At 52.4% G+C, this 25,221-nt stretch overlaps 1 protein-coding gene, 1 long non-coding RNA gene and 1 other non-coding gene across 3 annotated transcripts; 2 read left to right on the top strand and 1 right to left on the bottom strand.

The window, feature by feature from the left end:
• Positions 1–413: 413 nt before the first annotated feature.
• LOC125331204 lies at positions 414–532 on the bottom strand. Its single transcript, XR_007205906.1, has one exon. It is a non-coding gene; the product is annotated as a 5S ribosomal RNA (ribosomal RNA).
• Positions 533–2,875: 2,343 nt separating this feature from the next.
• Positions 2,876–4,886, top strand: LOC125330955. The gene is made up of 3 exons (XR_007205789.1): positions 2,876–2,914; positions 3,439–3,583; positions 4,532–4,886. It is a non-coding gene; the product is annotated as an uncharacterized LOC125330955 (long non-coding RNA).
• Positions 4,887–6,727: 1,841 nt separating this feature from the next.
• Positions 6,728–23,642, top strand: EFHD1 (EF-hand domain family member D1). Its single transcript, XM_048314637.1, has 4 exons — positions 6,728–7,095; positions 14,677–14,824; positions 20,862–20,996; positions 21,996–23,642. Exons 1-4 carry the CDS (start codon positions 6,800–6,802, stop codon positions 22,128–22,130), a joined length of 714 nt encoding a protein of 237 aa, XP_048170594.1. The 5' UTR covers positions 6,728–6,799; the 3' UTR covers positions 22,131–23,642.
• The last annotated feature ends 1,579 nt before the right edge of the window (positions 23,643–25,221 follow it).

Here is a 25,221-nt window from a genome sequence, read left to right as displayed (position 1 = left end):
CACAGTCATGGCCACCAGCACCGCCGTCAGCAACAACAGAACCTACAGACAGACCCAGCACCACACAAGCCACAAAAGCCACGCCAGCAACGCAAGCTATGTGAGCATCAACAGTCATGGCCACCGGGTCTGCCCTTGGCAACAATGGAACCTGCAGCCAGACCCAGAGCCACACAAGCCACACAAGCCACACAAGCCACGCCAGCCACGCGAGCATCAACAGTCATGGCCACTTGCTTCGGCCTTGGCAACAACGGAACCTGCAGCCAGACCCAGCACCACACAAGCCACACAAGCCACGCCAGCCACGCAAGCCCCATGAGCCACGGCCACCGTGGCCCTCGTGCCCCTTTGCTCGTGTGCCCAAACAAAACAAGGCACCTCTGTCGCAGTCCCCGGAAGACAGCAAAAGAAGCCTACAGCACCCGGTATTCCCAGGCGGTCTCCCATCCAAGTACTAACCGGGCCCGACCCTGCTTAGCTTCCGAGATCAGACGAGATCGGGCGTTCTCAGGGTGGTATGGCCGTAGGCACCCCTCAGCCCCACAGCAGCGCTCTCCAGCACACGCCAGCGCCTTCCTGCCCTGCCCCAATGCCCCCCGCACCCGGCACACGGCCGCCAGCGCCGCCCTCGGCAACAACGGAACCTGCAGCCAGACCAAGCGCCACACAGGCCACACAAGCCACGCCGGCCACGCAAGCTACGTGAGCATCAACAGTCATGGCTACTTGCTTTGGCCTTTGCAACACCAGAACCTGCAGCCAGACCCGGACCCACACAAGCCACACAAGCCACTCAAACCACGCCGGACACGCGAGCTACGCGAGCTACGCGAGCATCAACAGTCATGGCCATCAGCGCCACCGTCGGCAACACCGGATCCTGCAGCCAGACTGAGCGGCACACAAGTCCCACAAGCCATGCCGACCACACCAGTCACGCACGCCACGCAAGCCCTACGAGCCACGCGAGCTATGGCCACCCTCGTCTTCGTGCCCCTTGGCACGGCTGCCCAAAGAAAACAAGGCACCTCTTGCCCAGACCCCAGGACACAGCAAAAGAAGCCTACAGCACCCGGTATTCCCAGGCGGTCTCCCATCCAAGTACTAACCTGGTCCAATGCTCTTCATGTTCCGAGATTTGAAGCAGGTGTGTGTTTCGCAGAGTGATATAGCCATAGGTTTTCTGTAATTCGAGAAGAAACGAGAAGTTTCGGTTTTTTTCAGTGGCGGTCTGTGATGGTACTGCGGAGCGCAATTCGCCTTTTCTTTCCTGAATAACGCCTTCCAGGGATTCTCATTAGCGTACAGGGGTTTTTGCAGACCGTGCGCCGGGCAGGGCTGGGTGCTGATGGTTTGGCGGGAACATGTCCGTGTGGAACGGGCAGCTGTCTTTGGTCAGTGCGGCGTCGTCGCTCTGCGATTGGCAGATCCCCATCCCTCCTTGTTCCGGGATTTGTGGCGCTTGACGTCCCCAGCTCAGATTTCCTTGTTCCGGGATTTGTGGCGCTTGACGTCCCCAGCTCAGATTACCCTCCCCTGCCCCACAGTCCCTATCCTGGCCCTACTGACCCTATCCTACCCTCACAGACCTTACCCCGGCTCATAGTCCCTATCCCACCCACAAGCCCTTCCCTGGCCCACTGTCCCTACCTTGGCCCACAGTCCATATTCTGGCCCCACAGTGCCAATTCCCACCCTACAATCACTAAGCCAGCCCTACAGCTGGTATCCCTACCCTACAGTGATTTCAGTTGCAGTCCTATAGTCACTATCCCAACACTGCAGTGATTCCAGGTCCAGCCCCACAGGGCTTATTTCAACAGCCCTAGCTTTGCATTTTCCCACTGCTGGCAGGTGAAGCTTCTCCTGCTTCTTGTGGAAGGATCTTCAGTTTTGCTCCAGGTCAACTTCAAGTCTAGAATCCATATTCCAAACCCAGCCTGAAAAACTTTATTCCAGTTCCAGCCCCACAGTTGCTATCCCAGTCCCACAGTGATTTCAGCTCCATCCCTGAAGTTGCTATCCCACCCCAATAATCCCTGTACCAGCCCTACATTCCTTATCCCCTCCTGACAGTGATTTCAGCTCCATCCCTTTATTTCTCTGCCACCTCCACTGTTTCAGCGTCAGTTCTGCATCTTCCCACTACAGCCAGGTGAAGCTGCTCCTGGATCAGGCTGTGTGGTGATGCGATGTTTTTATTGTATTTTTGTAGGTACTTTGTACCCCAATGGTTCATCCCTACCTTCCCCACTTCTACTCCCCGTTGGCCTACCCCAGATCCAAGCCGCTCCCCCGGTGCTCCCAATATGGTTATCCCAATATGGTTATCCCCTCCCTTTGTTCTGGCACCTTCCCTATCAATCACCCAAACCCCTCCCGGAGTTCTGGACTGTTCTTTGTCTGTCATCCGAGCCCTCCCTAATTACCCTTATATGGTCCCCATCAATCCCCAAGACCCTGTCCCCTCGGATACCGCCCCTCTTGGAAATCCCCCCTAAACCTTGACGCCCCATTGGGGCATGTGACCCCTCTCCCTCCTCCCACCAGGACCATTGGACCAGGTGTAGGTCCTCCCCCCCAGCGTCCCTCCCTCCTGATCCACCTATTGGTCCCTAGTCGGGTTACTCCCCTTGTTCCACCCCCCTTTATAAGGTGTAGCAGCACTGCAACTGTTGCTCGTTCACCGTGGATCCCTTCAATAAATCTTGTGTTATATCCAGTGCCGAGCCTCCCTGCTACTTTTCTCTTTCCCTTCATGGAGGGCTGCTGACTGCTGCAGTGCCTGGAGCCTTTGTTCCCCAGGGTAGAGCAGAGGCTTCAGAGGAGCAGCTTTAAAGCTCTGCACCTCCGGCTGCTCCCCACTCCTGCCGCACCCCGCTGGAGCCAGCCTGGGCAGTGGACAGCAGCGGTCAGTGCGACAAGGCTGGATCTTCTTTTCAGATCCAGCTCTCTCATTCTTCAGCTCCAACTCTAGAATCCACATTCCAGCTCCAGCCTGTCATGGGTGGGAGTGGGTTTAACTTAAAAGTTTATTCAAGAAGCCCTCCCATTGTGTCACGAGGTGCAGAAAAGGATCCCCTTGCTTTCTAAACTCCTTAGAGAGAGGAGCCTGGGGCAGCTGGATCCAGTCCCAGCCCAGGACTTTGCCAACAATTTAAGTTTTGTAACTTTTTCCCATAGGTTTTAATGACAGTGAATCAGATATATAAGAATGAATTATTTATTATGATAAATGATTAGACAAAAAGAATCAATTATTTACTACACACTATGAAAGCTAAAACTATTATACTACAAGATAGGGTAGTGCATTATATCAATGCAATATTAAAGCTATTATATTAAAGCTAGCAAAAAGAAACCATTATTAGAGATTGCTGTAACTCACTCATACCAATGACTGTGAACAAATCTCTTTCTTCTAACCTTTAGGAGTATCCTTGGTAAGTATCCCTAAAACCCAATGGAGGAATCTCCACACACTCCAAGGAAGAATATGTTAGAAGAACCTACTATATGGAAAGAGGACTGGGCTTCTATAGTGGGAAGGAGTTGACTGCCAGTGATATGTCTACAGGTCAGTTTAGCAGTTTATTTGCCAAATCTTTGTCTCATTATCAGCAGGTTGATTTGAGGCTGGTGTGCCAGATTGAGACAGTTGTCCAGATTTTTAGTATGATTCAACACCAAAAATCAGCACATGATGCCCCTCTCAGCCCACCATTGGTAGCTTGCAATATAGGGCATTGTTTGAGTTGTTTGACCACACTTCAGGGCTGGGCATCCTGCTACACAGCCCCACAGTCCCAATCCCAGCCCCAGTTCCACAGTGATTCCACCCCCAGCCGCATGGGATTTTTACGGGATTATTACAGCCCCAGAGTTTTCATTGCTCCACATCGGTTTGGGTCTGGATTCAGCCCCAGGGGGCTTCAATATACCGTCTAGCCTCACAGCCCCAGCCCTACAATCTTTACTTTAAAAACATCATCTATCTAGTAATAGAATAAAAAAACCAGAATAAAATAAAAATATGACAATGCAATAGTATAATTAAATCCTAATACAACTAGAATAATGTAAAACCAAGAGAATAAACAATAAAATAGAATCAGTAGTAAATGAACGTGGATCTAGACTCTAAATGATGTGGACCAATGGAAATGGCAGGGCTGGAGGTGGATTAATCCCATGGGGAAGGGGATGGAGCTGAAGCTACAGGAGCTGCCAGAGGGGTTCCAGCCCCCCCAGCAATGGTACAACCCACAAGCAGGGAATGGAGGTCTCAGAGCTGATCCAGAGCCAGCCCAGGGGCACCTTTTGGAATGGGGAACCAGGGGCTGAGCAGCTGTTTCCAGCACCTAATGCTGGCTGGGGGGCCTGTGGGCAGGTGGGGTGCAGGGCAAGGTGTGTGCTGGGGGTCAGGGCTCATTTGCCCCAAAGTCGGGGCCCCATTGGGATGGGTGTGGCAACCCATAGAGATATTTAAATTATGACAGTGATTGATTAATGACCTTGTCAACAGCACCGGAGCAAAGTGACAACCAGGAGCAGGTTTTAGCCAGAGGCAGTGGGAAGCTGCGGAGCCGAAGCTGGGGCAGCAGAGCTGGCAGTGACATAAAGAAGGTGGAGCTTGGGGTCAAACCACTGTGGGGCTAGATAGGGGCTGTGGGGCTGGGAGAGGCACTGTAGGGATTGAGCTGGAATAGGGATTCTAGAGCTGAAGCTGAAGCATCAAGAGACCTGAAGCTGAAATGAAGATCCTGCCTTGGTCCAGGAGCAGCTTCACGTGGCAGCAGCAGGAAGATGCAGAGCTGGAGTGGAAACATCAGAGCTGGCAGAGAAATAAAGCTTGTGGGGCTGCAGCTGAAATTACTGGAGCTGGGATAGGGACTGTGGGGCTGTGATAGGGATTGTGGGGCTGGGATAACAACTTTAGGGATGGAGCTGGGATAAAGGGAGGGGAGGGACGGGACGGAACGGGAAGGGAAGGGAAGGGAAGGGAAGGGAAGGGAAGGGAAGGGAAGGGAAGGGAAGGGAAGGGAAGGGAAGGGAAGGGAAGGGAAGGGAAGGGAAGGGGGCCATGCAAACCCCTGCCTTACCTTGCCTACCTTTCTCCTTCCCTTGCTTACCCCTTTCCTTGCCGCTGTCTCCCACTCATAGCCGTAGCCGAGAGCTTTATTTCCACCAGATGGCAGCCTGGATTTGCAGCTGATGATTTCACCCTTGTCTACTCTTTTCCCTGGACACCTTGCAGGCACAGAAGCGCCTTGTGTTGTTGGGCTCGTTGTTCTTCAGGGTGGCCAGTGACCCAAGCAGAGCTCCCCGCTCTCCTCCCCATTCCTCTCTGGTGGAAGGAACGTCTCTCCACCATAGACGTGGCGTCGCGTGAGGGCAATGCGGTGTGGGCACAGCACATGCCACCCGTTCCACACAGCAGCCTATTTTCAGGCACTCCTAATGTGATATACCTGCAGTGGCCTTCCTGTGCCACATGCTGTGGTGACCCTGCGGCCGTCCTGACCTTCCCGACCCTCGCTGGGGCAGTCTAGAGCTGCCCAGGCAGTATGTAAGGGGTAGGGTGGCTGCAAATGGCCTCATCAGTCATTTTCCTGAGTAGGTTTGGTGGGAATGAGCTTATCCAAGCGGGTCAACTGCAGGTCACCGCATCAGAGAGCTGTTTACTACCTGCCCGGAGGTGCTAAACAGCCACATAACAGACGCTGGGACCGGTTTCCCGTGACGCACAGGCTCGGGCACGCGGGAGCCATAAGCAGGCGGCGTCAGAGCTGGTTCTTTTCTCTCCCCCTCCTCTTCGGTGGGTAAATCCCATCAGCAGCCACCCTAAACCGCCCCACGCCAGCCCTAATACCATCTCGGGTACGCCATCAGGCTCACATCAACCAGGCGAGGGACCGACGGTCCTGGGAGGGACACCCCTGCGAGAGCCGGGGGGACAGCAGGGATGGCACTGGGCACTGTTGTCCTGGGAAGGGGAGCTGGGTGATGGGAAGAGGCCGCCTGCTGCCCATGTTCTCTGGGGAAGGAGAGGGAATCCAGGCCTGAGCCGAGCTTTGTCCTGGGCTAATTTTAGACCAAGGAGATAAGAGGAGGGAGGCGCATAGAGGGGCTTAAGGGGTCCCTCTGCCCTGGTGCGGGGCAAGCCTGATTTCCGTCGTCCCTGCAGTGGCGCCTGGGGAGCCGACGAGGTCCCGCTGCTCTCCCCGGGCGAGGGGGCTCCCGGGCGGGCTGGGGGCTCCCGGGCGGGCTGGGGGCTCTTCTCGCCCCCCGTAACGGAGCGTAGCAGGCAGCGCTGTGGGGTGCACATGGCCTGTACACCCCAGGGCCAGCACAGCGCCCTGCTGTGGGGTGCAGGGGGGACCTGCGGAGGACCTGTCGGTTGGGAGGTGGGTCGGAGAGTGACCAGGGGATGGGGAGTTCCCTGCATGAGGGTGTGGGGAGACAGCCTGTGTGGGTCACCTGAGTGGAGGGGGCTGCTGTGTAGGAGAGCATACACGTGAGATGTCAGCCTGAGGGGTGCTGGCGCACCACATGCGCGGGGTAACCCCCGCAGGCAGGGGCGACAACCCAACCACCCCACAGCCCTCACCCTCCGCCGCGCCTCCTTAAGCGCCCGCCCCGTCCCGACCTCCCTCCGCCCCGTCCCGCCCCGTCCCGCCCCGCTCCCTCTAAGTGAGGGAATAAAGTTGCGGACTGGGGCAGGCGGCCCTAGCTAGAGCGGAGCGGGGCCGAGCAGGACGGCAGCGCGGCCAGCCGGCGGGAGTGCCGGGCCATGGCCTCGGAGGAGCTGGCGCAGAAGCTGCAGCGGCGGCTGCAGCTGGAGGAGAGCGGGGCAGCGGCGGAGGGCGAGGCGGAGGCGGTCAAGGGCGCGGCGGCGGCCGGGGAGGTGGAGGAGCGGAGCTGCTTGACGGCCAGTGCGGGCGCGGAGCTGAGCGCCAAGCTGTGCCGGCGGCAGGACATCAACGAGGGCGCGGCGCAGCCCCGGCGGGCCGCCGTCTTCAACCCCTACACCGAGTTCAAGGAGTTCAGCCGCCGGCAGATCAAGGACATGGAGCGCATGTTCCGCCTGTGAGTGGGGAGGGGGGCTCGCTGCCCGGCCCGTGGGCTCTGGGGCTGGGGCTCTGCCTTCCCCCGCAGCCCCTCCCGGCGCCGGCCCCCGGGGGCACATCTGGAGAGGGGCTGCCCGCTTTCGGCAGCGTGCTCGCATTTCTCCGCGGTTTTGTGGTCGGGCTGGAGGAAGCCGCGGCGCGTTCCCAGCGCCATCTGATCCCCAGATTGTCCCTGTGCTTTGCGGGAATGGGGGGAGGCGGGGGGAGGGGGGGAGCGGTCGTAGAGTTTGCCCGGAGCTCAGCCCTGCGTTTAGGTCACGGCCTCTACTCTGCCTGGATTGGGACGGCGGCTGTTTGTGGTGGCACCCAGGAGCTGTGGTTTTGCGGGACGCTCTGGGTGGGACGGAGGGCTGTGAGAGCACAGGCACTCTTCTGCCCCACACCCTGGGGCACAGGTCTGTGTCCCGGGGCCCGGCAGAGGCGCTGGACATTTGCCCGCAACAACTGCGACCCTGAACACCCCCAGCAGTCCTGCTGGATCTGTCTGGCAGTGTCCTAGCTCCGCGCTCAGTCCTTCCTGCCAGGCTTGGTGCTCCCTCCCGTGCACCCAAACAAAGCTTGAACACAGCTTCCTCTTGCTTCCCCCTTCCTGGGGGCTGGGATGGACTTCCCCTCCGAGCAGGAAGGTTTGTGTTGAAGTCAAGCTGCTGCTAGCAACAGGGAGAGCTGCTTCTGTAAGCAGAAGGGCTTGGCCCTCCCCGGGACCATGATCCTGCCCTTTTCTCCAGACCCTATCCTGGCTCTTGCAGTTAGGCTGTGCCTGGGTACCTTTGTCTGTGCTCAGGTTTCCCTCCAGCACCACAGACCCGTGGGCTCCTGGGGACCAGTGTCCTCTCAGCCTCACGACAGGCTGCCAGACTGGGAGGGAGCTGCTGCCGGGCAGGAGGTGGCAGGAGCACAGGACAAGGTGTGAAGATGTACTTTACCTTATGGATGTGACTGAAGTGAGATTTGTAACTTGCCAGGTTATTGTTCTCCTACCTGAAAGCTGCCTCGAGCACCTTGGATTGTTGTGAGGAGACTAAGAGCTGCTTGAATGCTGCCAGCTCCCAGCACTGCGGGGTGTTGCCTGTCCCAGCCGGGCTGTTGCCACAGGAGACCAGGCAATGAGCTTTTGTGAGCTTACTGGAGTTTGGAGTTCTTTGTTGCACAGGCAGCGTTGTGTTGGCAGCTGGTGCGGGAAGCGAGGTGGTCCGGGCGAGATTGCTGCTCCGCTCTCTCCCGTGTCCCTTTTAACTGTGCTTAAAGGGGGTCCCACTCTATGGAAGGCTGAGACATGGTGCTGGGAGGACTGGAGAACAAACAATGCAAGCAGCTGCAATGCCCAAAAGCTGTGGGCGAGAGCCTGGAGTGGGCAGCAGCACTGCCTCAATAGGGAAGAGGAAAGGCATGGCGGTGATTTTGGGAAATAAAAAGTGGAAGGGCTGAATTGCAGCCTAATTTTTCAACAATGAGCTCATTAAACACCAGCCTTGTAAGCAGGAAAAGCTAGGCTTTGCAGTTGAATGTTAATCAGCTGGTCAATGTAGCTGGAAAGCGTTGCATACCCTGTGAGAACTGCTGATGCCAAAGGGGGAAGAAGGTGGGCTGCATGCTCCCCTGTTTTGTTTCCTAGACAGGCAGCCAGAAAACCCTGTCCTGGTGCTCACTGCTACAGGCACCTGAGGTTTGCAGTGGCAGAGGAGCTGGTCTTTGGTCCATCTGCTGCCAGTGACCTGTCTCAACTATTGGCTGACATCACATGCTCCATGAGGAGAGGAAATGTTCCTCTTAATTCCTGTCAGTCAGAGCTTGAGTTAATGTGATTAAGGCTTTAATTCTCTGTATGGCTTATTGGCCCTGGCCACCACAACTCAGAGTCTTTCTTGCATGCCTCTTTCAAAGGCTTATTTTTTTCCCTTTAGTATCTTCTCACTGCCACAGGATGCCAGGTTTCTGCTATGAAACTGCCCATCCAAAAAAAAAAAAAAAAAAGTTGCTTATCAGTTTAGTGGGACTTGTAAATCTGTAGTTCAGACTAAATTTGAGCCTGTGATCCTGTGCATGGTGTGGGCTGGGTCATGGTGCTTCAGCTGAAAAGATGTCCGGGTGATACCAGCTACCCTGAATGCCTGTCAGGGCATCCCATGGTATGGATGGTGGCTGTGACTGCCAGGGTGGAAGCAAAGAACTCCTCTGAAAGTGGGACTCCCCATAATACGGTGTTCTGTCCAGTGCTGTGTACTGCTGGCTATGCCAGGAGCATCCTTCTAAAGCAGAAAAGATGCTCTTTGCTCTGGCTGCCACAGTTGGGCTCACTTTTTCTCGTCTCTTGTCCAAGCCTCCTCTTGTCAGCATCTCTCCTTTTTGACCCCATTCCACTGGAGGTGGGGTGCAGGTATCTGCTGGAGTGCTGGGTGCAAGCAGCTCTCAGGGTGGATATTTTTTTGGCAGAGAGACCAGGAAGTCTACAGCTCAGGCTAATTATAATGTGACCCAATTAGCTGCCTATTCTGACAATGCGTGAGGACTGTGGTAACCACAATAACCTCTCTTTCTCGAGTCATCTAAGCGAACTCTCAGGGCCTCTGAAGTCTCACAGCTCCCCTTGGTGCCGTCTTTGTCCAGGAAAGTGGCAGAGGGGAGTGTGAAAGCCAGGCAGTGAGGCTGTGCCTGGCAGGAATGACCTTTATGAGAGATGTAAGGGGGAGGAAAACAGACAGGACCTTCATCTGTGGGGTGCGAGGGAGTGGAGAAATTCCAGTCTTGCTATTGCTTCTGTATCTAGGGAATTTTGTGTGTTGCCCATACATTGCACAAGTGCCTTGCATCTGGCTGGTGGGAGAGGCTGTGATGTCCCCTTGCCCTCCTAGAGCCATTTAGGAGCCCCTTTGCCAGGTGCCCTGGCCTTGTCTGACATGCTGCAGCAGGCTTGATCTCTCCAGAGTTGCCATGTGCTCTGTGTGACCGGCTGTCTGTGGACTCCCAGTGGGCAGGGAGGTTATTCCCATGGGGGGACTCAGCCACCCAGCCTGGGTCTGCAGGTCTTGCCCAGCATCTTGGAGAACATCTTAGTGGAGGAGACTCATCCTGCTCTCACATCCCTCCAAGAGCAGGAGAGCTCCTTCTGTCTGGGCTGGGGAGGATGAAGCTGCACGTGGCCGAGGAGCCTGTTCCTGTCCCAACCCTGGTATGGAGGAATTGCTCCCAAAGCTCTTTGCAATAGAACAGAATATTCCATTTGGAATGGACCACCAATGATCACATCTAGTTCAACTGCCTGATTGCTTCAGGGCTGATCAAAAGTTAAGGCTTGTTATTAAGGGCATTGTCCAAATGTCTCTTAAACACTGACAGGCTTGGGGCCCTGACCACCTTTCTATGAAGGCTGTTCCAGGGTCTGACAGCCCTCTCAGGCTCAAGGAAAGGCTTCCTCAGGTCCAGTCTGATCCTCCTCTGAGGCAGTTTTGAACCATTCCCATTTATCCTATCACTGGATATCAGGGAGCAGAGATCAGCACTGCCTTCTCCATGTAAGGTGAAACACAATGCTCAGAGGAAATAAAGTCCTACTTAGAAAGGATTTGAAATATTTAAGTGGAGATTATTACTTCAGCACCATTATTCCAATTGCTTTATTTCAAAACCTCAATTAGGCACACATTGCAGCATACAGGAACTGCAGATCAAAGTACAGGTGCCCATAATGTGTGGAGCAAGTTAAGGTACAGCAAACACATACAGGGAGGGCAGGTTTTCATTCCAGCTTTTTCCAAGAAATGTAAATGTTTAGAAACTGCTCTTTGATCCTTCAGGATCTGGGATTTCTCACTCAATTGCCCTTTTTTTATTAAGTGGGGTTTTAGAGGCAGCTGGAGGATGACTGCAGAGTCAATACAGGTGATGCAGTCCTTGGCATCTCCTTTCTCCTCCCTTCCTGATCCCTCTTTCTTCTGTGATGTAACCCCCCAGCAGCTGTGTAACACCAGTGCAATGCTTGTACTTGGGCAGTAATTGTGTGTGACAGACTTCATGCTCTCAAGCAAGTCTGGTCAGCAAGCATTCCCTCCTTCCCCCTGATTTTGTGTCCTCCTTTCCTCTCCTGGTGCTTCGGCAGCCAGGCACACTCTGCAGTCCGGGTGGAAGCGAGCCAGCCTGGGAATCTGGGCGCATCCTTGTTGCAGCAGATTTTGGCAGCTGCTGCTGTGTCTCATCTGCTGCCAGGAGCGCTGCTGTGGCGGCAGCGTGGCAAAGCTTTATCACAGCTGCCACAGTGCCTGTACCTGCCTGCGGCATCCCAGCTGTCGCAGGTGGGACCTGCTGTGCCCATAGCACTGACCTGCTGCTGGACTGGCCTGCCTGTGACGTGAGGTGGCTGTGCCTGTTGGCACAATTCCCCTCTGTCTGTAATGCCTGCACATCACCCGGCTGAGGCTTGGCTCATGCCCCAGGGAGCTTTGAGCCCGAAGGAAGCGAAGCTCTGGTGTCACGGCAGGACAGTGGGTGATGGCAGGGCTGGCCAGGCACCTGAGTGCTGTGTGCTCTTGCTGTACCACTCCTGGAGTACAGGATGGGATGGCTCCCGTGGATGCTGGGCAGTGTTTAACTTGCCCTGGTGCCCTCTTCCAGCTCTGCCTGTGAGGGTGATGGCTGTCCATCACCAGGGCATGCTGTGCTGCAGGCAGCTGTGTGTGAGAGGCATCAGGGGCTGGCTGAGCCCAGGGCCCTGAAAGGGGGCTCCCAAAAAGCAGACAGGGGAGCTTTATGATCTCTCTAAAGGCAGACTGTGGGGTCTTTGGTAGGACTGAGGTGTGCTGGGAGCAGCAGCTGACCAGCAAGGTGCAGTCTGCATTGTGCCCCACAGTGTTGAATTCCTGTGGTCTGCTTGGGGGGTAGTGGGGAATGAATTGTGCTGTCTCTTGTGCCCTATAAATAAGCCTCTCCCTAAATAGTCTGGCTGCACAGCAGCCGAGTGGCTGTACCCAGGTCCTAAAATAGTTGGGCTGTTTTAGGAGGCGAGGGGGGCAGGGCGGGAATGTAGCAGTTTGCAGGGCACTGCCATTGGGTTTGGCTGTGTGGCTGTCCCTGAGTGCAGGGACTGGTAACCTGATTTCTGGGTGCTTCTCAACACCAGCTGTACTCCGGCCCAGCGTGCTCAACACCCATTGTGTGGCTGGTACAGCGTGCTGCTCTGCCAGGCCTGCTGTTGGCAAGACCCCATTTCTCACAATCCTGGCTTTGTCCTGCCTCTCTGCCGGGATGAGCCCCGAAGCTGTGCCCCATGCTTAACCCTTTCAGGGTGGCGTACTGGCCCCTGGGCCGGTGTTTAGCTGCAGGTAGTGTCCATAACAGGAGGGTGAGATGAGCACAGCAGGCACAGGCTGGGCTTGTTGCCCTACTTCTGCCTTCCTCTCTGTTACCCAGAACTTCCATGTGGGGCTGGGCAGTGTCCCAACCCCAGATGGGCAGCCCTTGGAGGGGGGGGACCTTGGTATTATTTTGCTTCTGCACCCAGCCAAAGGGCAGCATGAGCCTGCTGGGCCCCCAGAAAACCCAACCCCAGGTGCCTCTCTGCCATTACACATTCTGCTGCTTTGTCTAATCAAAGGCATTGTGTCTCCAACCACCTTACTCTGGAGGAACAACTCTGCACCCTTTCTCCCAAACTTGAAAGAAAAGCAAACTGACGATTAAATATTGCACTTACTATGCTTCTGTGATGTCTTGGAAGTGCATTTCAGTGCTGGGCTGGGTAATGCTGTGATTGTGCCTTAATTAACTGACACCTTCCTTGCTGTGAAGAACCTGCTGCACTTCCTCCCTGTGACATACCAGGTCTGTGACCTGGTTTCTGCTCTGATGGAGGCTTCTTTCCTAGTTTTTCAGAAAGCTGTCCAGCCTAGTGGGCTCATGGGTTTGCTGGGTACAGAGAGTGCAGGTAGATTGGTAACAGGGGCTCTGTGCCAGCCTAGTCTGGGAGTTATGTCCCTGTCATGGGGAGTCTCTTGGTCCTGTGACCCTTGGAAAGTAAGAGCCACAAGGAGTATCAGAAATAGTTGTGGGGATGGTGGGACTCGGGAAAGCCATGGAGGCCACCCTAGTTTGGGGAAAAAGCATGCTGTGCCTGTGCTCATGAAGGCAGGGGCAGAGATCTTGGCTGCAGCCCTGCCTTGTGCTGCCCACACCTGTATGCTGTTTGGGCTTGGTGGCTTTGTTTCATGCCTTCCTTTGCCACAGCTTCCTCTGTGGCTGTGAGGTTTCTAAGCTGGAAAGAGCTTTCTTCCAGGGTAACCACAACTGTGCAGATCTCTGTCTGGGATGGCTACAGCCCTCATTTCTTTAGAAGAGAGCTAACAGTCAGTGAAGGATGATGGGTGGGAGGATTTGACTGGCTCCTGCCCACTGGAAAGCTTCAGCACCGTGCCTAGGGTTTCCTTCTGAATGGTTAAAAGGATTTAACTCTGTCAGGGTTGAGATGGTGGCGGCGGGGCAGTGGCAGGCTGTGTGTGAGGCCTGAGCCCAGCTTGGGAGACTCTGCCCTGTCCTCTCCTGTGAAGCCCTAGCTCTGTGCTGAACCCCGATGGCAGGACCAGGATGAAAGACAGGCTGATAACAGAGCGCCCGTCCCCGCAGCCTTTGGACTTTGAAAGCCGGTGATAGCCCTGCTGGGTGTGAAGTGCTGGTCGCTGGGTGGGCCAGATGCTTTACTCACACTTACAACAGATGTTGGGAGGAATTGGTGCAGAGTCCTAGGCTGTGCACAGCAGATCACTCACTGCCTCCCCATCTCTAAAGCATTCCTCCCCTTGCATGGGTGCTCTCCTCTGAAGAGTCCTTACAGTCCTTGCTGCTCCATTGGGAGCATGGTCCCACTCTAGTCTTGCTTCTGGAGGTGGGCCCTGGTTTCATCTGCCAGCCTGGCCCTTTAGTGCAGCCCTAGCACCACAGCCCTGGCTGGGATTGCTGTGCTCCCCTGGGGCTGTCTTTCTGCTCTGCCTGGGGACACAGAATAAACAGCTGCCCTCAAGCACGGTGCTTATTGTGGTACAAAATCGTTTTGGAGAGGAAAGATCTTAACAGCTAGAGGGGGGGAGTTTTGCTTACAAAAAAACTAATGCTTTCTGCCAAGAGGTTCTGCTTGGTCTCTGTTCCTTGTTTCTCCTTGAAGTTAGCAGGAAACCTGGCAGCAGCTGACTCTGCATGCCTTTGCCTCACCGTGTTGGTGCATGGTGTAAGCTGCGTGCAAGTAACCTTTGTGCTGGACAGGCAAGTGGATGAAATGGAAATCCCTCTGAGATAAGCTGAGTTCCTCCACGTTCCTTCTGTGTGGGTGGTTTGGTCTGAGCTCCCCTGAGTACTTCTCTCTCTGGTGAGACAGCTCTGAAAGCTGACAGCTACTTCCCCGAGCTTAATATATCTCAGCACTAGCCATGTCATGCAGCTTCCCCACTTCCCTGAGCTTTGAACCACACAGTGACTTTATCCATGTGCACAGTTCCTCTTCTGGGGAGATGAGTATGGGGATGATGATGGTTGACCCCTTCCCCTTTGCACCCTGCAGGTATGACTCGGGACGGGATGGATATATCGACCTGATGGAGCTGAAGTTGATGATGGAAAAGCTGGGAGCCCCACAGACCCACCTGGGGCTGAAGAACATGATCAAGGAGGTGGATGAAGACTTTGATGGGAAGCTCAGCTTCCGTGAGGTGAGGGTGGCTGCAGTAACAGACTGGGATGTGGCTGTGGGGTGAAAGGAGGAGGCAGCTGGGCCCAGTACTCTGCCCTCTCCCCTCTGTGTTTTTCTAGTGGTGGGGTGCAGTGGAGAAACCGGTGAGCTTCCCCATGCCAAGGGTGCGGAGCATTGTTAGCCTCCGTCTCCACGTGGCAGTCGTGGTACCTGATGCCAAAGCTCTCCAACCTCCCTGCTTGCTTTGGGAGCACATTTGAGCCCTGTTGCAGCTGTTGGGAGTGCTCGCTGAGCTCCCTGTTGCAGCTGGAGGGAGTTATATCCCTTCTGTTTCCAGGTCTCATTACTTGGCTCCTGTGGTACAGGAGCTCAGGCCTCATTTCAGGTGCAGTGCAGGAGCTGTGCTTGGAGCAGCTCGTCTCATGGAGCACATGTATTGGGACCCTCTCTGCATCATGCAGTTAGCAGCCATGGCAAGCTTTATTGAGGGGTGGTCACCTCCCTGCAGCAAGGAATAAATATGGGGATGCAGCAGTTTGGTACTGCATGCTGGCTCAGCAGGGACACAGCTCAAACTGGTCTGTCTGTTACCAGTGTACTGTGACAGCTGGGAGGACAGGCCAGGATCCTCTGCCAGGCAGAGGAAGAGAGGAAATTTTAGCAGTGACCTGCATGCACTCAGGGGTACCCAAATCATCTCAGCAGGAAGGGGGGAACCCAGGTACCACAAGCTCCTGTTGCATCATCTCCTCCTCTCAGACTTTGATAGCTGGCTCGGTCACAAGCAAATGTCACACTGTGGCTTTCTGAATTAACCCACAGCCCCTTAGGTAGCAGGAGGAGGGGCAGCACTGCTTATGTCTTGTGCTGGTTTTGAGGGCTGTGCTGGTGTCCTGCTTCCTTCCACCCTGCGAGATGGCTGCGGTGGGCCCCGAGAAACAAGGGAGTGGGCTCCCTTGTTTCTGCAGGCATGATGCTCTCACCATGCCTCTTCCAGGGTAGGGCTTGGAATGTCAAGGTCTGTTGTGGAAGTTTGAGAGCTCTGGCAGTGCTGGGAGGGAGGATGAGCAGCTGAGGCCTGTGACTGGCTGGGCTGGTTGGGGCATGAGGGATGACTTGAGCTGCTGTACCATCTCTCTGCACTGGCACATCACACCATCTCCCTCTGCTTTCATGGCCCAAGGGCTTTGTTGGGTTCATTTCACTGCAAGAGGGCAGCAGGAAAAGACAGAGGCCAAAGACTTGGGTTACAAGAGAGGGGGAAGGGTATGCAAATCTGGGAAGTGAGAACCTGTCCCCGAGTTCCCTGGTGCCCAGTCAGAGGTGAACTGGAGGTAGCAAAGAATCCAGTGGAGCAGGAAGAGCACCGTGCCCATGGCCCCAGGTCACTGATTGCCAAATCACTTTGTGGGCTGAGGAGCCCTCTGCCTCTCTGTGTGCCTTCTGGGCCACCCTTCATTCCAGGTGAAGAGCTGGGGACAGCCTCCAGGCTTGCTGCAGGGGCTCTCTCCCATGGAAGAGAAATGCCTTTATCCTCAAGGTGCTGAAAGATGCTGTGATGTCCTGGCATCAGTGTCCTGGCACGAGTGGCAGAGCAGCTCCCCTTCTGCTGCCACCTGTTTGGAGCACAGCCGCCTGCGTGGCTGCCTGTGCTGTCAGCCCCTGGCATGTGGCACGCAGCAGCTGGTGCTGTTGAAGCTTCTTGCCAGATGCAAAACAATGGTCAAGCAAACACAAGCTTGAGTGGCCCATGGGTTGGAATGAGGGAGCATCACTGGCAGAGCTCTGGGGACAAATTACACAGCAGCTTTGGCAGACACCCAGAGCTTCTTGTGGTAGAAAGGAGCAGGATGTTTCTTGCCTTGCTGCAGGTGTGCCCTGTCCAGCTGCTGTGTTCAGGCAGAGGTCAGTCAGGGAAGCAGGTTCCTTGGTGGGTTAGGAGGCCTCAACAATCCCATAGGCCTGTCCCATTCTGCTTTTCATTGGTGGTGACAAGCAAGCATGTGGAGGGTGACTAAGCTGACTTGGGTCACTCAGATAATACCAGGAGAAACCTAGTTTAAATGAGTGCCTGAACTCAGTAGGGTGCAACTATGGTACTGGAGGGCTCCTGTCTGCCTATCCAGAGAATAGCAAGTCCTGGCACACCTGCCTGAACATACTCTTCTTGTGGCCTGGACAGAGAATTGGTAGGGACCTCTTTCACTTGCAATAGATCACCTTTTTCTGCTGCTTTGAGTAGTGTTCTCCCATTCCAGGTAAGCTGTTGCCTGGCAAGCAGGCTGTTGATGAACCACAGGTCCTGTTAGGAAAGCTGCCTTCTACCATTGACCTTTGAATGTCCACCAATACATCAACAATTAACTCTACAAGATTCCTGCTGTGACTCAAGCAATGAAATTTAGGCTTAAAAAGATTAGGTGTAGTGGGAGGAAAAAACCCCACACCTCTGACTGTCTAGTTCCATCATTACCACAGGAAACCAGAGTTAATTGCTGTAATAGTAATGTGTAGTTGGAGCTGCTGCTACCTAGACCTCACAGAAATCCACCCATTGCCCCTCACACCCTCACCAGCTGAAATGTTGACCCACATGACGTGTTTGCTACCAGGGTTGGTGCAAACCACATCCTTACATAGTGCTGCTTTTCTGGCAAGCTCTTGTTGCAAGGCTGCTTGCTGCTGCCTGTCAGTCCCACACCTTTCCTTGCATGATGTCCAGCCTGGCCCTGTGGGGTAGGTCTTGGATCATGAAGGATATGAGAGCAGATACAATTTAGCATGTTAGTGGGTTGGAAAGTGTGGGTCCTGTCGTCCTCTTTGAGAGCAGAGCTTTGAAAGATACCTACCTACATTATTCACTTTTGCTTCTCTGTTGACATTTCCCCGAGACTTAGCTGCACGTGGTGTGTCCTGGGCCCAGCAAGGGCGTGAAACAGGCTGGCAATGGGAGCTGAATGCAGATTTGCTGGTGTTTTCTAGTTAGTAAGGACCAATACCTCGAGAGTAAATACCTGGTGAGGTTGGTTGCAGGCTGTGTGCTGACATGAGGAGGGATTGCTGCTGAGCTCCTGTGGAAACCAGCATGATGTCCCATAGTCCACCTTGCTGGATCCTTGGGACTGACGTTACGCTCTGTCCACCCCAACCAATGTCTCAGTCCCAAGTTTCCTTTAGCTCAGCCCACCTTTTGTGGCCACAGCAGCCTATATTCTTCTAGAGGATTGTTGCCCCATCCCTTAGTTTCAGGATGATTCATGCTCATTTGTACTCGTGACGCAGTCCCTCCCCAGGTGGCAGCTGTATCAGACCTCAGGACTGGGCTGTCTCCACTGCTCTTTTCCAATGCCAGGAAGTGGGACTTGCAGGGTGGAGCAGGAGGAACCGTGACTAATTCCAGCCTAGCTGCCAGCCCTCTGTGTCACCGTGCTTGGTGGTGACGAAGAGGAACTAGCCAGAGCCCAGCGGATCTGAGCAGAGGGAGGGGATGTCTTGGGGAGGATTTGGTTTCTTTCCAAGCAGGATGCCTTTGCCTGTTCAGCAGTGAACCATTTATTTCTTACATGTGTGTATTGGGTTTGCATGGCCAGGTTTTCATAGTGGGGGGTCTACAAGGAGTGGCTTCTGTGAGAAGCTGTTAGAATCTTCCCCCGTGTCTGGTAAGCTAAAGCCAGCTGGCTCCAGAACAGACCTGCCACTGACTAAGGTGAGCCAATCAGGAATGATAGTAATGCCTCTGTGATAACATATTTAAGAAGGTTAAAAAGTTGTTGTGCAGAGGTAACTATGGCCAGAGAAGAGAAGAGTGAGAATCTGTGAGAGGAACAGCTTTGCAGACACCCAGGTCAGTGGGGAACGAGGGGCAGGAGGTGATCCAGGTGCTGGAGCTGAGGTTCCCCTGCAGCCCGTGGTGCAGACCATGGTGAAACAGGCTGTTCCCCTGCAACCCATGGACGTCCATGGGGATGCAGAGATCCACCTGCAGCCCATGGATGAGACCCATGCCCCAGAGCAGGTGGTTGCCTGAAAGGAGGATGTGAACCCATGGGAAGCCTATGCTGGAGCAGGCTCCTGGCAGAGACCTGCAGACCTGTGGAGAGAGGAGCCCATGCTGGAGCAGGGGAAAGACTCCTTTCCCTGCACCATGGCAGGAACAACCTGTCAAGAACTGACCATAACCCCCATTCCCTATCTCGCGGTGCCACTGGAGAGAGCAGGTAGAGCTGGGAATGAGGGAGGGGTGGGGGGAAGGTGTCTTTAAGATTTATTTTACTTCTCATTATCCTGCTCTAATTTTGTTAGTAATAAATTCAGTTAATATCCCCAAGTTGAGCCTTTTTTTCCTATGACAGTATTTTGGTGAATCATCTCTCCAGGTCCTTAACTCATGAACTTTTGCTATATTTTCTCTCCCCTATCCAGATGAGAAGGGGAGTGATAGAGTGGCTTTGGTAGCCTGGCATGCAGCCAGGGTCAACCCACTGCAATGTGTTTGGAGAGGGAAAAGTTCCCTTGCCAAGCCCAGCCTGCTTTCTGCTTGCCCTGTGCTGAGCACTCACGGGTTAAGAGGCTGTTGCATGGAGCAGTGCCTGGTGACGCTGCCTGTGTGAGAGGGTGGCCAGCGCTGCTGTCATCTCCACACCCTTCCTCATGGGAGGCCTTCCCAAATTCTTGCATTCCCACCACCTTCTGTGAGCAACTCGGAGGAGGGCTGGCTCAGTGTGGATGCTGGGACTCTGCTGCCCTCCTCTGGGACAGCTCGGGCTCTCCATAGGAAGCAGCAGACTACCCAGCCTGCCAGTCTGAGGAGCACAGTACTTGCACTTCCCTGTGCAAAGGGATTTCAGGGCAACCCTACCCTGGTATCTGCAGCCCTCTGGCCTGACCTGAAGTGCTGCACTGGTGCAGCTTTGTTGCTTGTGCTCCTTTTGTACCTGGGTGGCTTGTCCTTGTGTCTGTTCTCTCCACGCTGTTCTAAGCACTGAGACATGTCCTGGGATCACCAAGAATAGCAGGGAGTTACAGGACCTTTGCAAGTACACCTAGGGCTTCCACATCTTAACCTGGAGTTCGGTGGGCAGGTGGACGGTGCTGCAGAGGTCTTTATTTTTAAGCAGGCAGGTGTTGCAGTGGGGATCCTGCAACACGCATATATCAAACCAGGAGTCCCGTGGAAAGGAAATATATACGGACAGACAGATTCTTGCTAGCTGTTTCAGAGAGATGTTTATTTCTCCAGCCGCATGGCCGGAGCTCTGCTGAGGAACTGTTCCAGTCACGGGACCAAGGGTCCTTCTGCCCGCGCAGGGAACACAAACCAACCAATGGGAACGAGGCTGAGCAGGGGCAGGGTAGCCCCGTGTCTGTGCCCTCAGGGCCCCTCTCCCAGGGCTACACAGCGGGGGAGGGACCCCAACAGGCAGGTTTTGTTCCTTCTGTTAAAACCAAAAAGTATGCTTTTATGGAATGAAATACAACTTTCTTTTTTTGTTTGTTTCCCTTTGCAATTCACTTCCCAATACCCACTCTGCTGGATTCGTTAAATGGCCGTGGTTCTTTCTAAAAGGACTGCACTGATGCCTTGGTTTAGGGAGCCTGAGGTGAACCGGAGCTGTGTTTGCCCTGCTTTCATTGTCATGGGATGGGATCTGAGTCCCTAGAACCCTGGGGAAGCTCGTGGTGGGCTTGTGAATACACCATTAGGGTATGGGGACATAAAGAGCTATATCTGAGCTTGCTCCATGGTTGTACTGGGCAGGTGCAGCGGTGGTCTCCTTCCTCTAACCACAGAGCAGCTCAGGCTTGGTAGGAACTGTGCTTTACCAGGGCTCTGGTTCCCAGGAAACCTTGTTTTCCTATGAGATTCCTACTGCTTTTAGCGTGTAACAGGACTGTGTACTGGAGCACAAGTTCTTTGGTACCACTTGGTTTATCTAGGCCTGGTTTCCTTTGCTCTGAAGTGTGAATTCCATCCTCTCCAGGTGATTGTGCTGTTTCTATTTTAAGTTGTTTGAGCCTTAGTGAAAAACCTGAATGTTTCCTCTCTGTCTTGCTAGTTCCTGCTGATTTTCCATAAAGCTGCAGCTGGGGAACTTGAGGAGGACAGCGGCCTATTGACTCTTGCGAAGCTCTCGGAGATAGATGTATCCATTGAGGGAGTCAAAGGAGCCAAGAACTTCTTTGAAGCTAAGGTATGGTGTGGCACAGAGGAATATGAAAAAACTCAGCTGTAGCTGAGTTTCCTTTCAAATTTTGTTGCACTCTAGCTAGAGCCTTTCTATGGCTCAGTCAACACACCAGAGCAGTGTAATTCAGTCTGTCTTCTGGGTCTTACCCTGGTAGAGCTGACTGGCTGATCTGTGTTCCTGTGCTTGGGACTAGCCGGCTGACCTCTTTTAAAGACAAAAGTGCTGAGAAAAACAATGCAATAGGGTCACAGTTTTCCCATTTTGCAAAACCTCCCTCAACCAGAATACTCTGAGTTCAGTGGTGAATGGAATGTTTTGGAGTATAGGATTTCAGACATCTCTTTCTCGAGCAGCTCTCTGTAACCTTTGGAACCAAAATTATTCTGCAGGGTCCTGGGGTTGGCAGAAAGAGCTGTACACCATCTGAAACTGACAAAGCACCCTTTCTGAAAGCTCTTTTGGAGAGAAAATAATCCTGCTTGTTTATATAAGAAGTTTTTTCCCAAGAGCCTAACACAGCTATTGCACAGCAGATGTACTGAGATGAAAGCTGGAAAAATAGCCAGCAAGTAAACAATGTCTCTTTGATCTGCAGATTATCCATGGTGTAGTATGATGTTCTCAGATTTGGCTGTGATTCAGAGTGTTTTCTGCAGCAGTTTCTCCCACTGCATACTCACAACCTATGCCCTGCTGCCTGCTTACAGAAATAATGTATGTGACCCAGTACTGATGGTGTTGTTTTGGTCCCATGTTAGTGACTTATTAGTAAGTGACCTTTCTTTTGTTGATGTTAAAGTTAAGGAAGGTAACAGGTATTGGGTGTAAATACCCAAACACTGCAGTGTAATTAATACTTGAGCTGTCCTGACAGAGGATCTCAGCAAGCACTGGGAGGTGCAGCGAACAGTTCTGTGTTGCTCATCTGGGAGTAGCTCAGGCTTTGGTTCTCCCTCTGATGCAAGGCTTGACACTCATTTATTTTCTCTCTGTCTCATAAAGGCTCAAGCCCTCTCCTCAGCCAGTAAGTTTGAAGCAGAGATAAAAGCTGAGCAGGATGAGCGAAAGCGGGAAGAGGAGGAAAGGAAGCACCGCCGAGCTGCTTTCAGGGAGTTAAAGTCTACATTTAGCCAGTAACTGACCAGCCAATATGCACTCTGAAATTGCACATGACTTGGTACGTTTCCCAGATCAGGGCTCTGCCTGGACAGAACTGCTTGGATCCTGCCTAAAACTCATCACAGCTTCACTAGCCTTCCTTTCCTGAAGATCCTCCTGAATTCCTAAGGGCACAACTCTTGCAGTTACTATGCATTCATAATGATGTGAATAGTAGGAGCTATGTACAAGCTATTTGCTCTGAACTGTTACGAGCACATCACCCTAAAGCAGAAACAGCAGGTAGCAAATTATGGGTGAGCAATGACAAGTGTCACGTTTGCCTATTTCATTCTTTCCTATACATCCTTTTTCTCTTAATCCTGTATTAATTCATTCCTTGCTTACAGGCAAGTAGTGAGGTCTTGTGTAAATCAGGGTGTACAAAGTACAGCTTGACTTCTGTATGTTTGTACTGCTGTTGGGTGTTGTCACCCTTTTTGTATTCCTCAAAGCCCTGTGCCACAGGCTCCGTGAAAACACTGTGAAGAGAGAAAGATAATTACTAGGGACATGGATCAAATTCACTATCATTTCCTGTAGCATTTTCTACCACCCAGCATGTTGAAGAGTGTTCCAGTTTCTCTTCTCTGAAGTGCCATAGTAACAAACCCTTCAGTAAGAGGCGAGATTTCCCAAGACTTCGAAGGGAGGAAGCTGGCTCTCTTAAATGAGGAATAGAAAACTGAGTTGCCTGACCATTTATCTTCTTTCACATTCCATCACATTTAGTGTACTGTACAGTTTCACTGTTATTTTCCAGCCTTAGGCAGCTGTATCTGTTTTTTGGGGGTATTGTCAGCTGGACAGTGCAATTGGATGGCACACTGAGGTTTTCTATTTGGAAATTTGCTCATAGCCTGAATCATGAAGGTGACATTGTTTGATTTCATTAGAGGCACAACGGAGGACACCAGCACAGCATACTGAGCAACCCCTGCTCAGAGAGCAGGGAGGTGAGCACATTTAACTGAACTGAATTTCGAGGGCTTGCACTATACTATTAGCCATTTTCTCTTGGAAACACAGGAAACTTGCCCACAAATGTTGAGATGCCCACTGCTTGTCTGGATATAAACACTGTTGGTGATGGCAGGGGAACTGTGTTCCTTCAGAGACCTCTCTCAAGCCATGTATTTGCTCAAATTCTGCCTCTGCTCTTGCCTCAATTTGTGGCAAAATTTTTTTTTCCCCCAGAACGAAACTCACCAGTCATCTTTTCACTTGTTTGTTTTGCTTCTTAAACTGTGAGCACTAAACTGTGAGCATGGAATAATAAATAGAAAAACCTCTACTCTTTAATGTCAGGTGAAAGAATTGCTAAACAATTAAACTGTGTATATATCTTCACAGATTATATTTTATAAATCACGCTTTTTTAGCTAAATATTTATAATTAAATGTTTTTATACTTTACAACAAAGCAGATAATTTCATCTTCAATTATTTCTCCTGTTGCTGAAATGTAAAAATAAAGCATTGTTATCTCCAGTCTTGTCTGTGGTTTATTTCAGGTTCCTGAATATAGCATTTTTCACAAATTACAGTAGTAATCCCCAAAGCTTGGCATCCTGACTTGGATGAGTGGGGGGAGTGTTCAACCCCTTCTTGATAACACTTCCTCTTCTGCACAGCAGTTCTGGTGTAAAAAGCCCTAATGTTTGCAATTCCTCGGAAAGGGACATGGCTGTGTAAATAATTGAAATACTGCCCACTGCTAAATGTTGACATCTGAAGGTTGTCAGCCTTTCCTTATCTTAAAATAGCCTCTGTCTCAGCCCCCACAGTGCCCCAGCTGGGAGTGGGGCAGGTTGCTTCAGCTAGAATTCCCTTTGCATTTCCTGCTTCTGCCTTTATTAAGGGAGAAAAAAGAAAAATACATGGATGTCTGAAAATGTGTCCAAGCATTTTGTTTCTACTATTGCAGATCTGCTAAGCTTTGCTGGCATGGCCACACTGGGGAAGGGGGTTCAGGAAGAGGTTTAGCCATGCCTCGTTTCAGGTCCAGTGATGAAATAGAAACCATAAATATTTCATCCCGTGCAGATCTGCTCTGTGCTGATACATTCGCTGTGTCTATGAGTCCTCAGGTCTCAGAGGTCAGGTAAAATCAGGGTGAAGTTTCCTTAGTCTCTATTTCCCTAGGAAAATTGCAACACTGCAGCTCTTGATTTTTTTTTTTTTTTTTTTTTTTCCTTTACAGCATAGGCAAGCACTGCTGACTTGTGCTGCTGTGCACATGCAGCTGGGTAAGGAGCCCAGGGCTGCAGGAGAGGAGGGTGGAAAAAGGCTTTCTAGTGGTTTTATTTTAATAGAATTGAGTAAACTCCAGCTGACAAGTTTTAGTAAGGAAATGAACATTATCTGTGGTTTTGTTCAAACAGGTGCTGTTAGTTGGGACGTGCATTCAGTGCAATGAACAGTAAGTGCTTTTGGATGTATATTTATTTTGAAGTTGCAGCAATGTGTGTTTTGAAATTAGCTTTGCAAAAATGGACATTGGGAAAATAGTTGCTTTCTGAATTGTTCTGTTTTGCTGGCAATTATTGGGTTGGATTAACAGTGTCATTAGGTTATGCAGAAGTACTGAAGAGAAGTTTTCTAGCTGTATCTCCCACCTAAAACCATGTGACAATACTTAGTTGTATTTACTTGTAATTTATCTATTACAATCCTTGATGCTCTGTCCTTTTATGCCTGAGGTCACCACAGGTGGCTCTCAAAGGTCCTGGCAATCGCAAGCTCTCTTTAGTGATGCCTGCTGGTACATTAATCCCTGTCTGGTATTTCTGACATGCCCCAACTGACTTAGCTCTACGATGGCAACTAGAGGAGTTTGATGAAAAGCCTGTTGCACTTAGTGGTCTTTCTCAGAAGGGAAAAAGACTTGCCTCAAGTCATTCATTTAGAATGGGAACTCCAGGTAGTCCTTGATGCCTGAAAGGATTTTGTTTAACATTTCCCAGAGTAGGCAAAGTACAATAGAGGAGTCACTAGCACTTCAGCCAGCACCTAGGGTGGGTTCAGCCTGTCTGGATGCTCAGATTGCAGTGGATTTCTCAAGGATGCT

Source organism: Corvus hawaiiensis, chromosome 10, assembly GCF_020740725.1.
Source record: "Corvus hawaiiensis isolate bCorHaw1 chromosome 10, bCorHaw1.pri.cur, whole genome shotgun sequence".
Taxonomy (NCBI): domain Eukaryota; kingdom Metazoa; phylum Chordata; class Aves; order Passeriformes; family Corvidae; genus Corvus; species Corvus hawaiiensis.
This window is presented reverse-complemented; position numbering and strand designations above follow the sequence as displayed.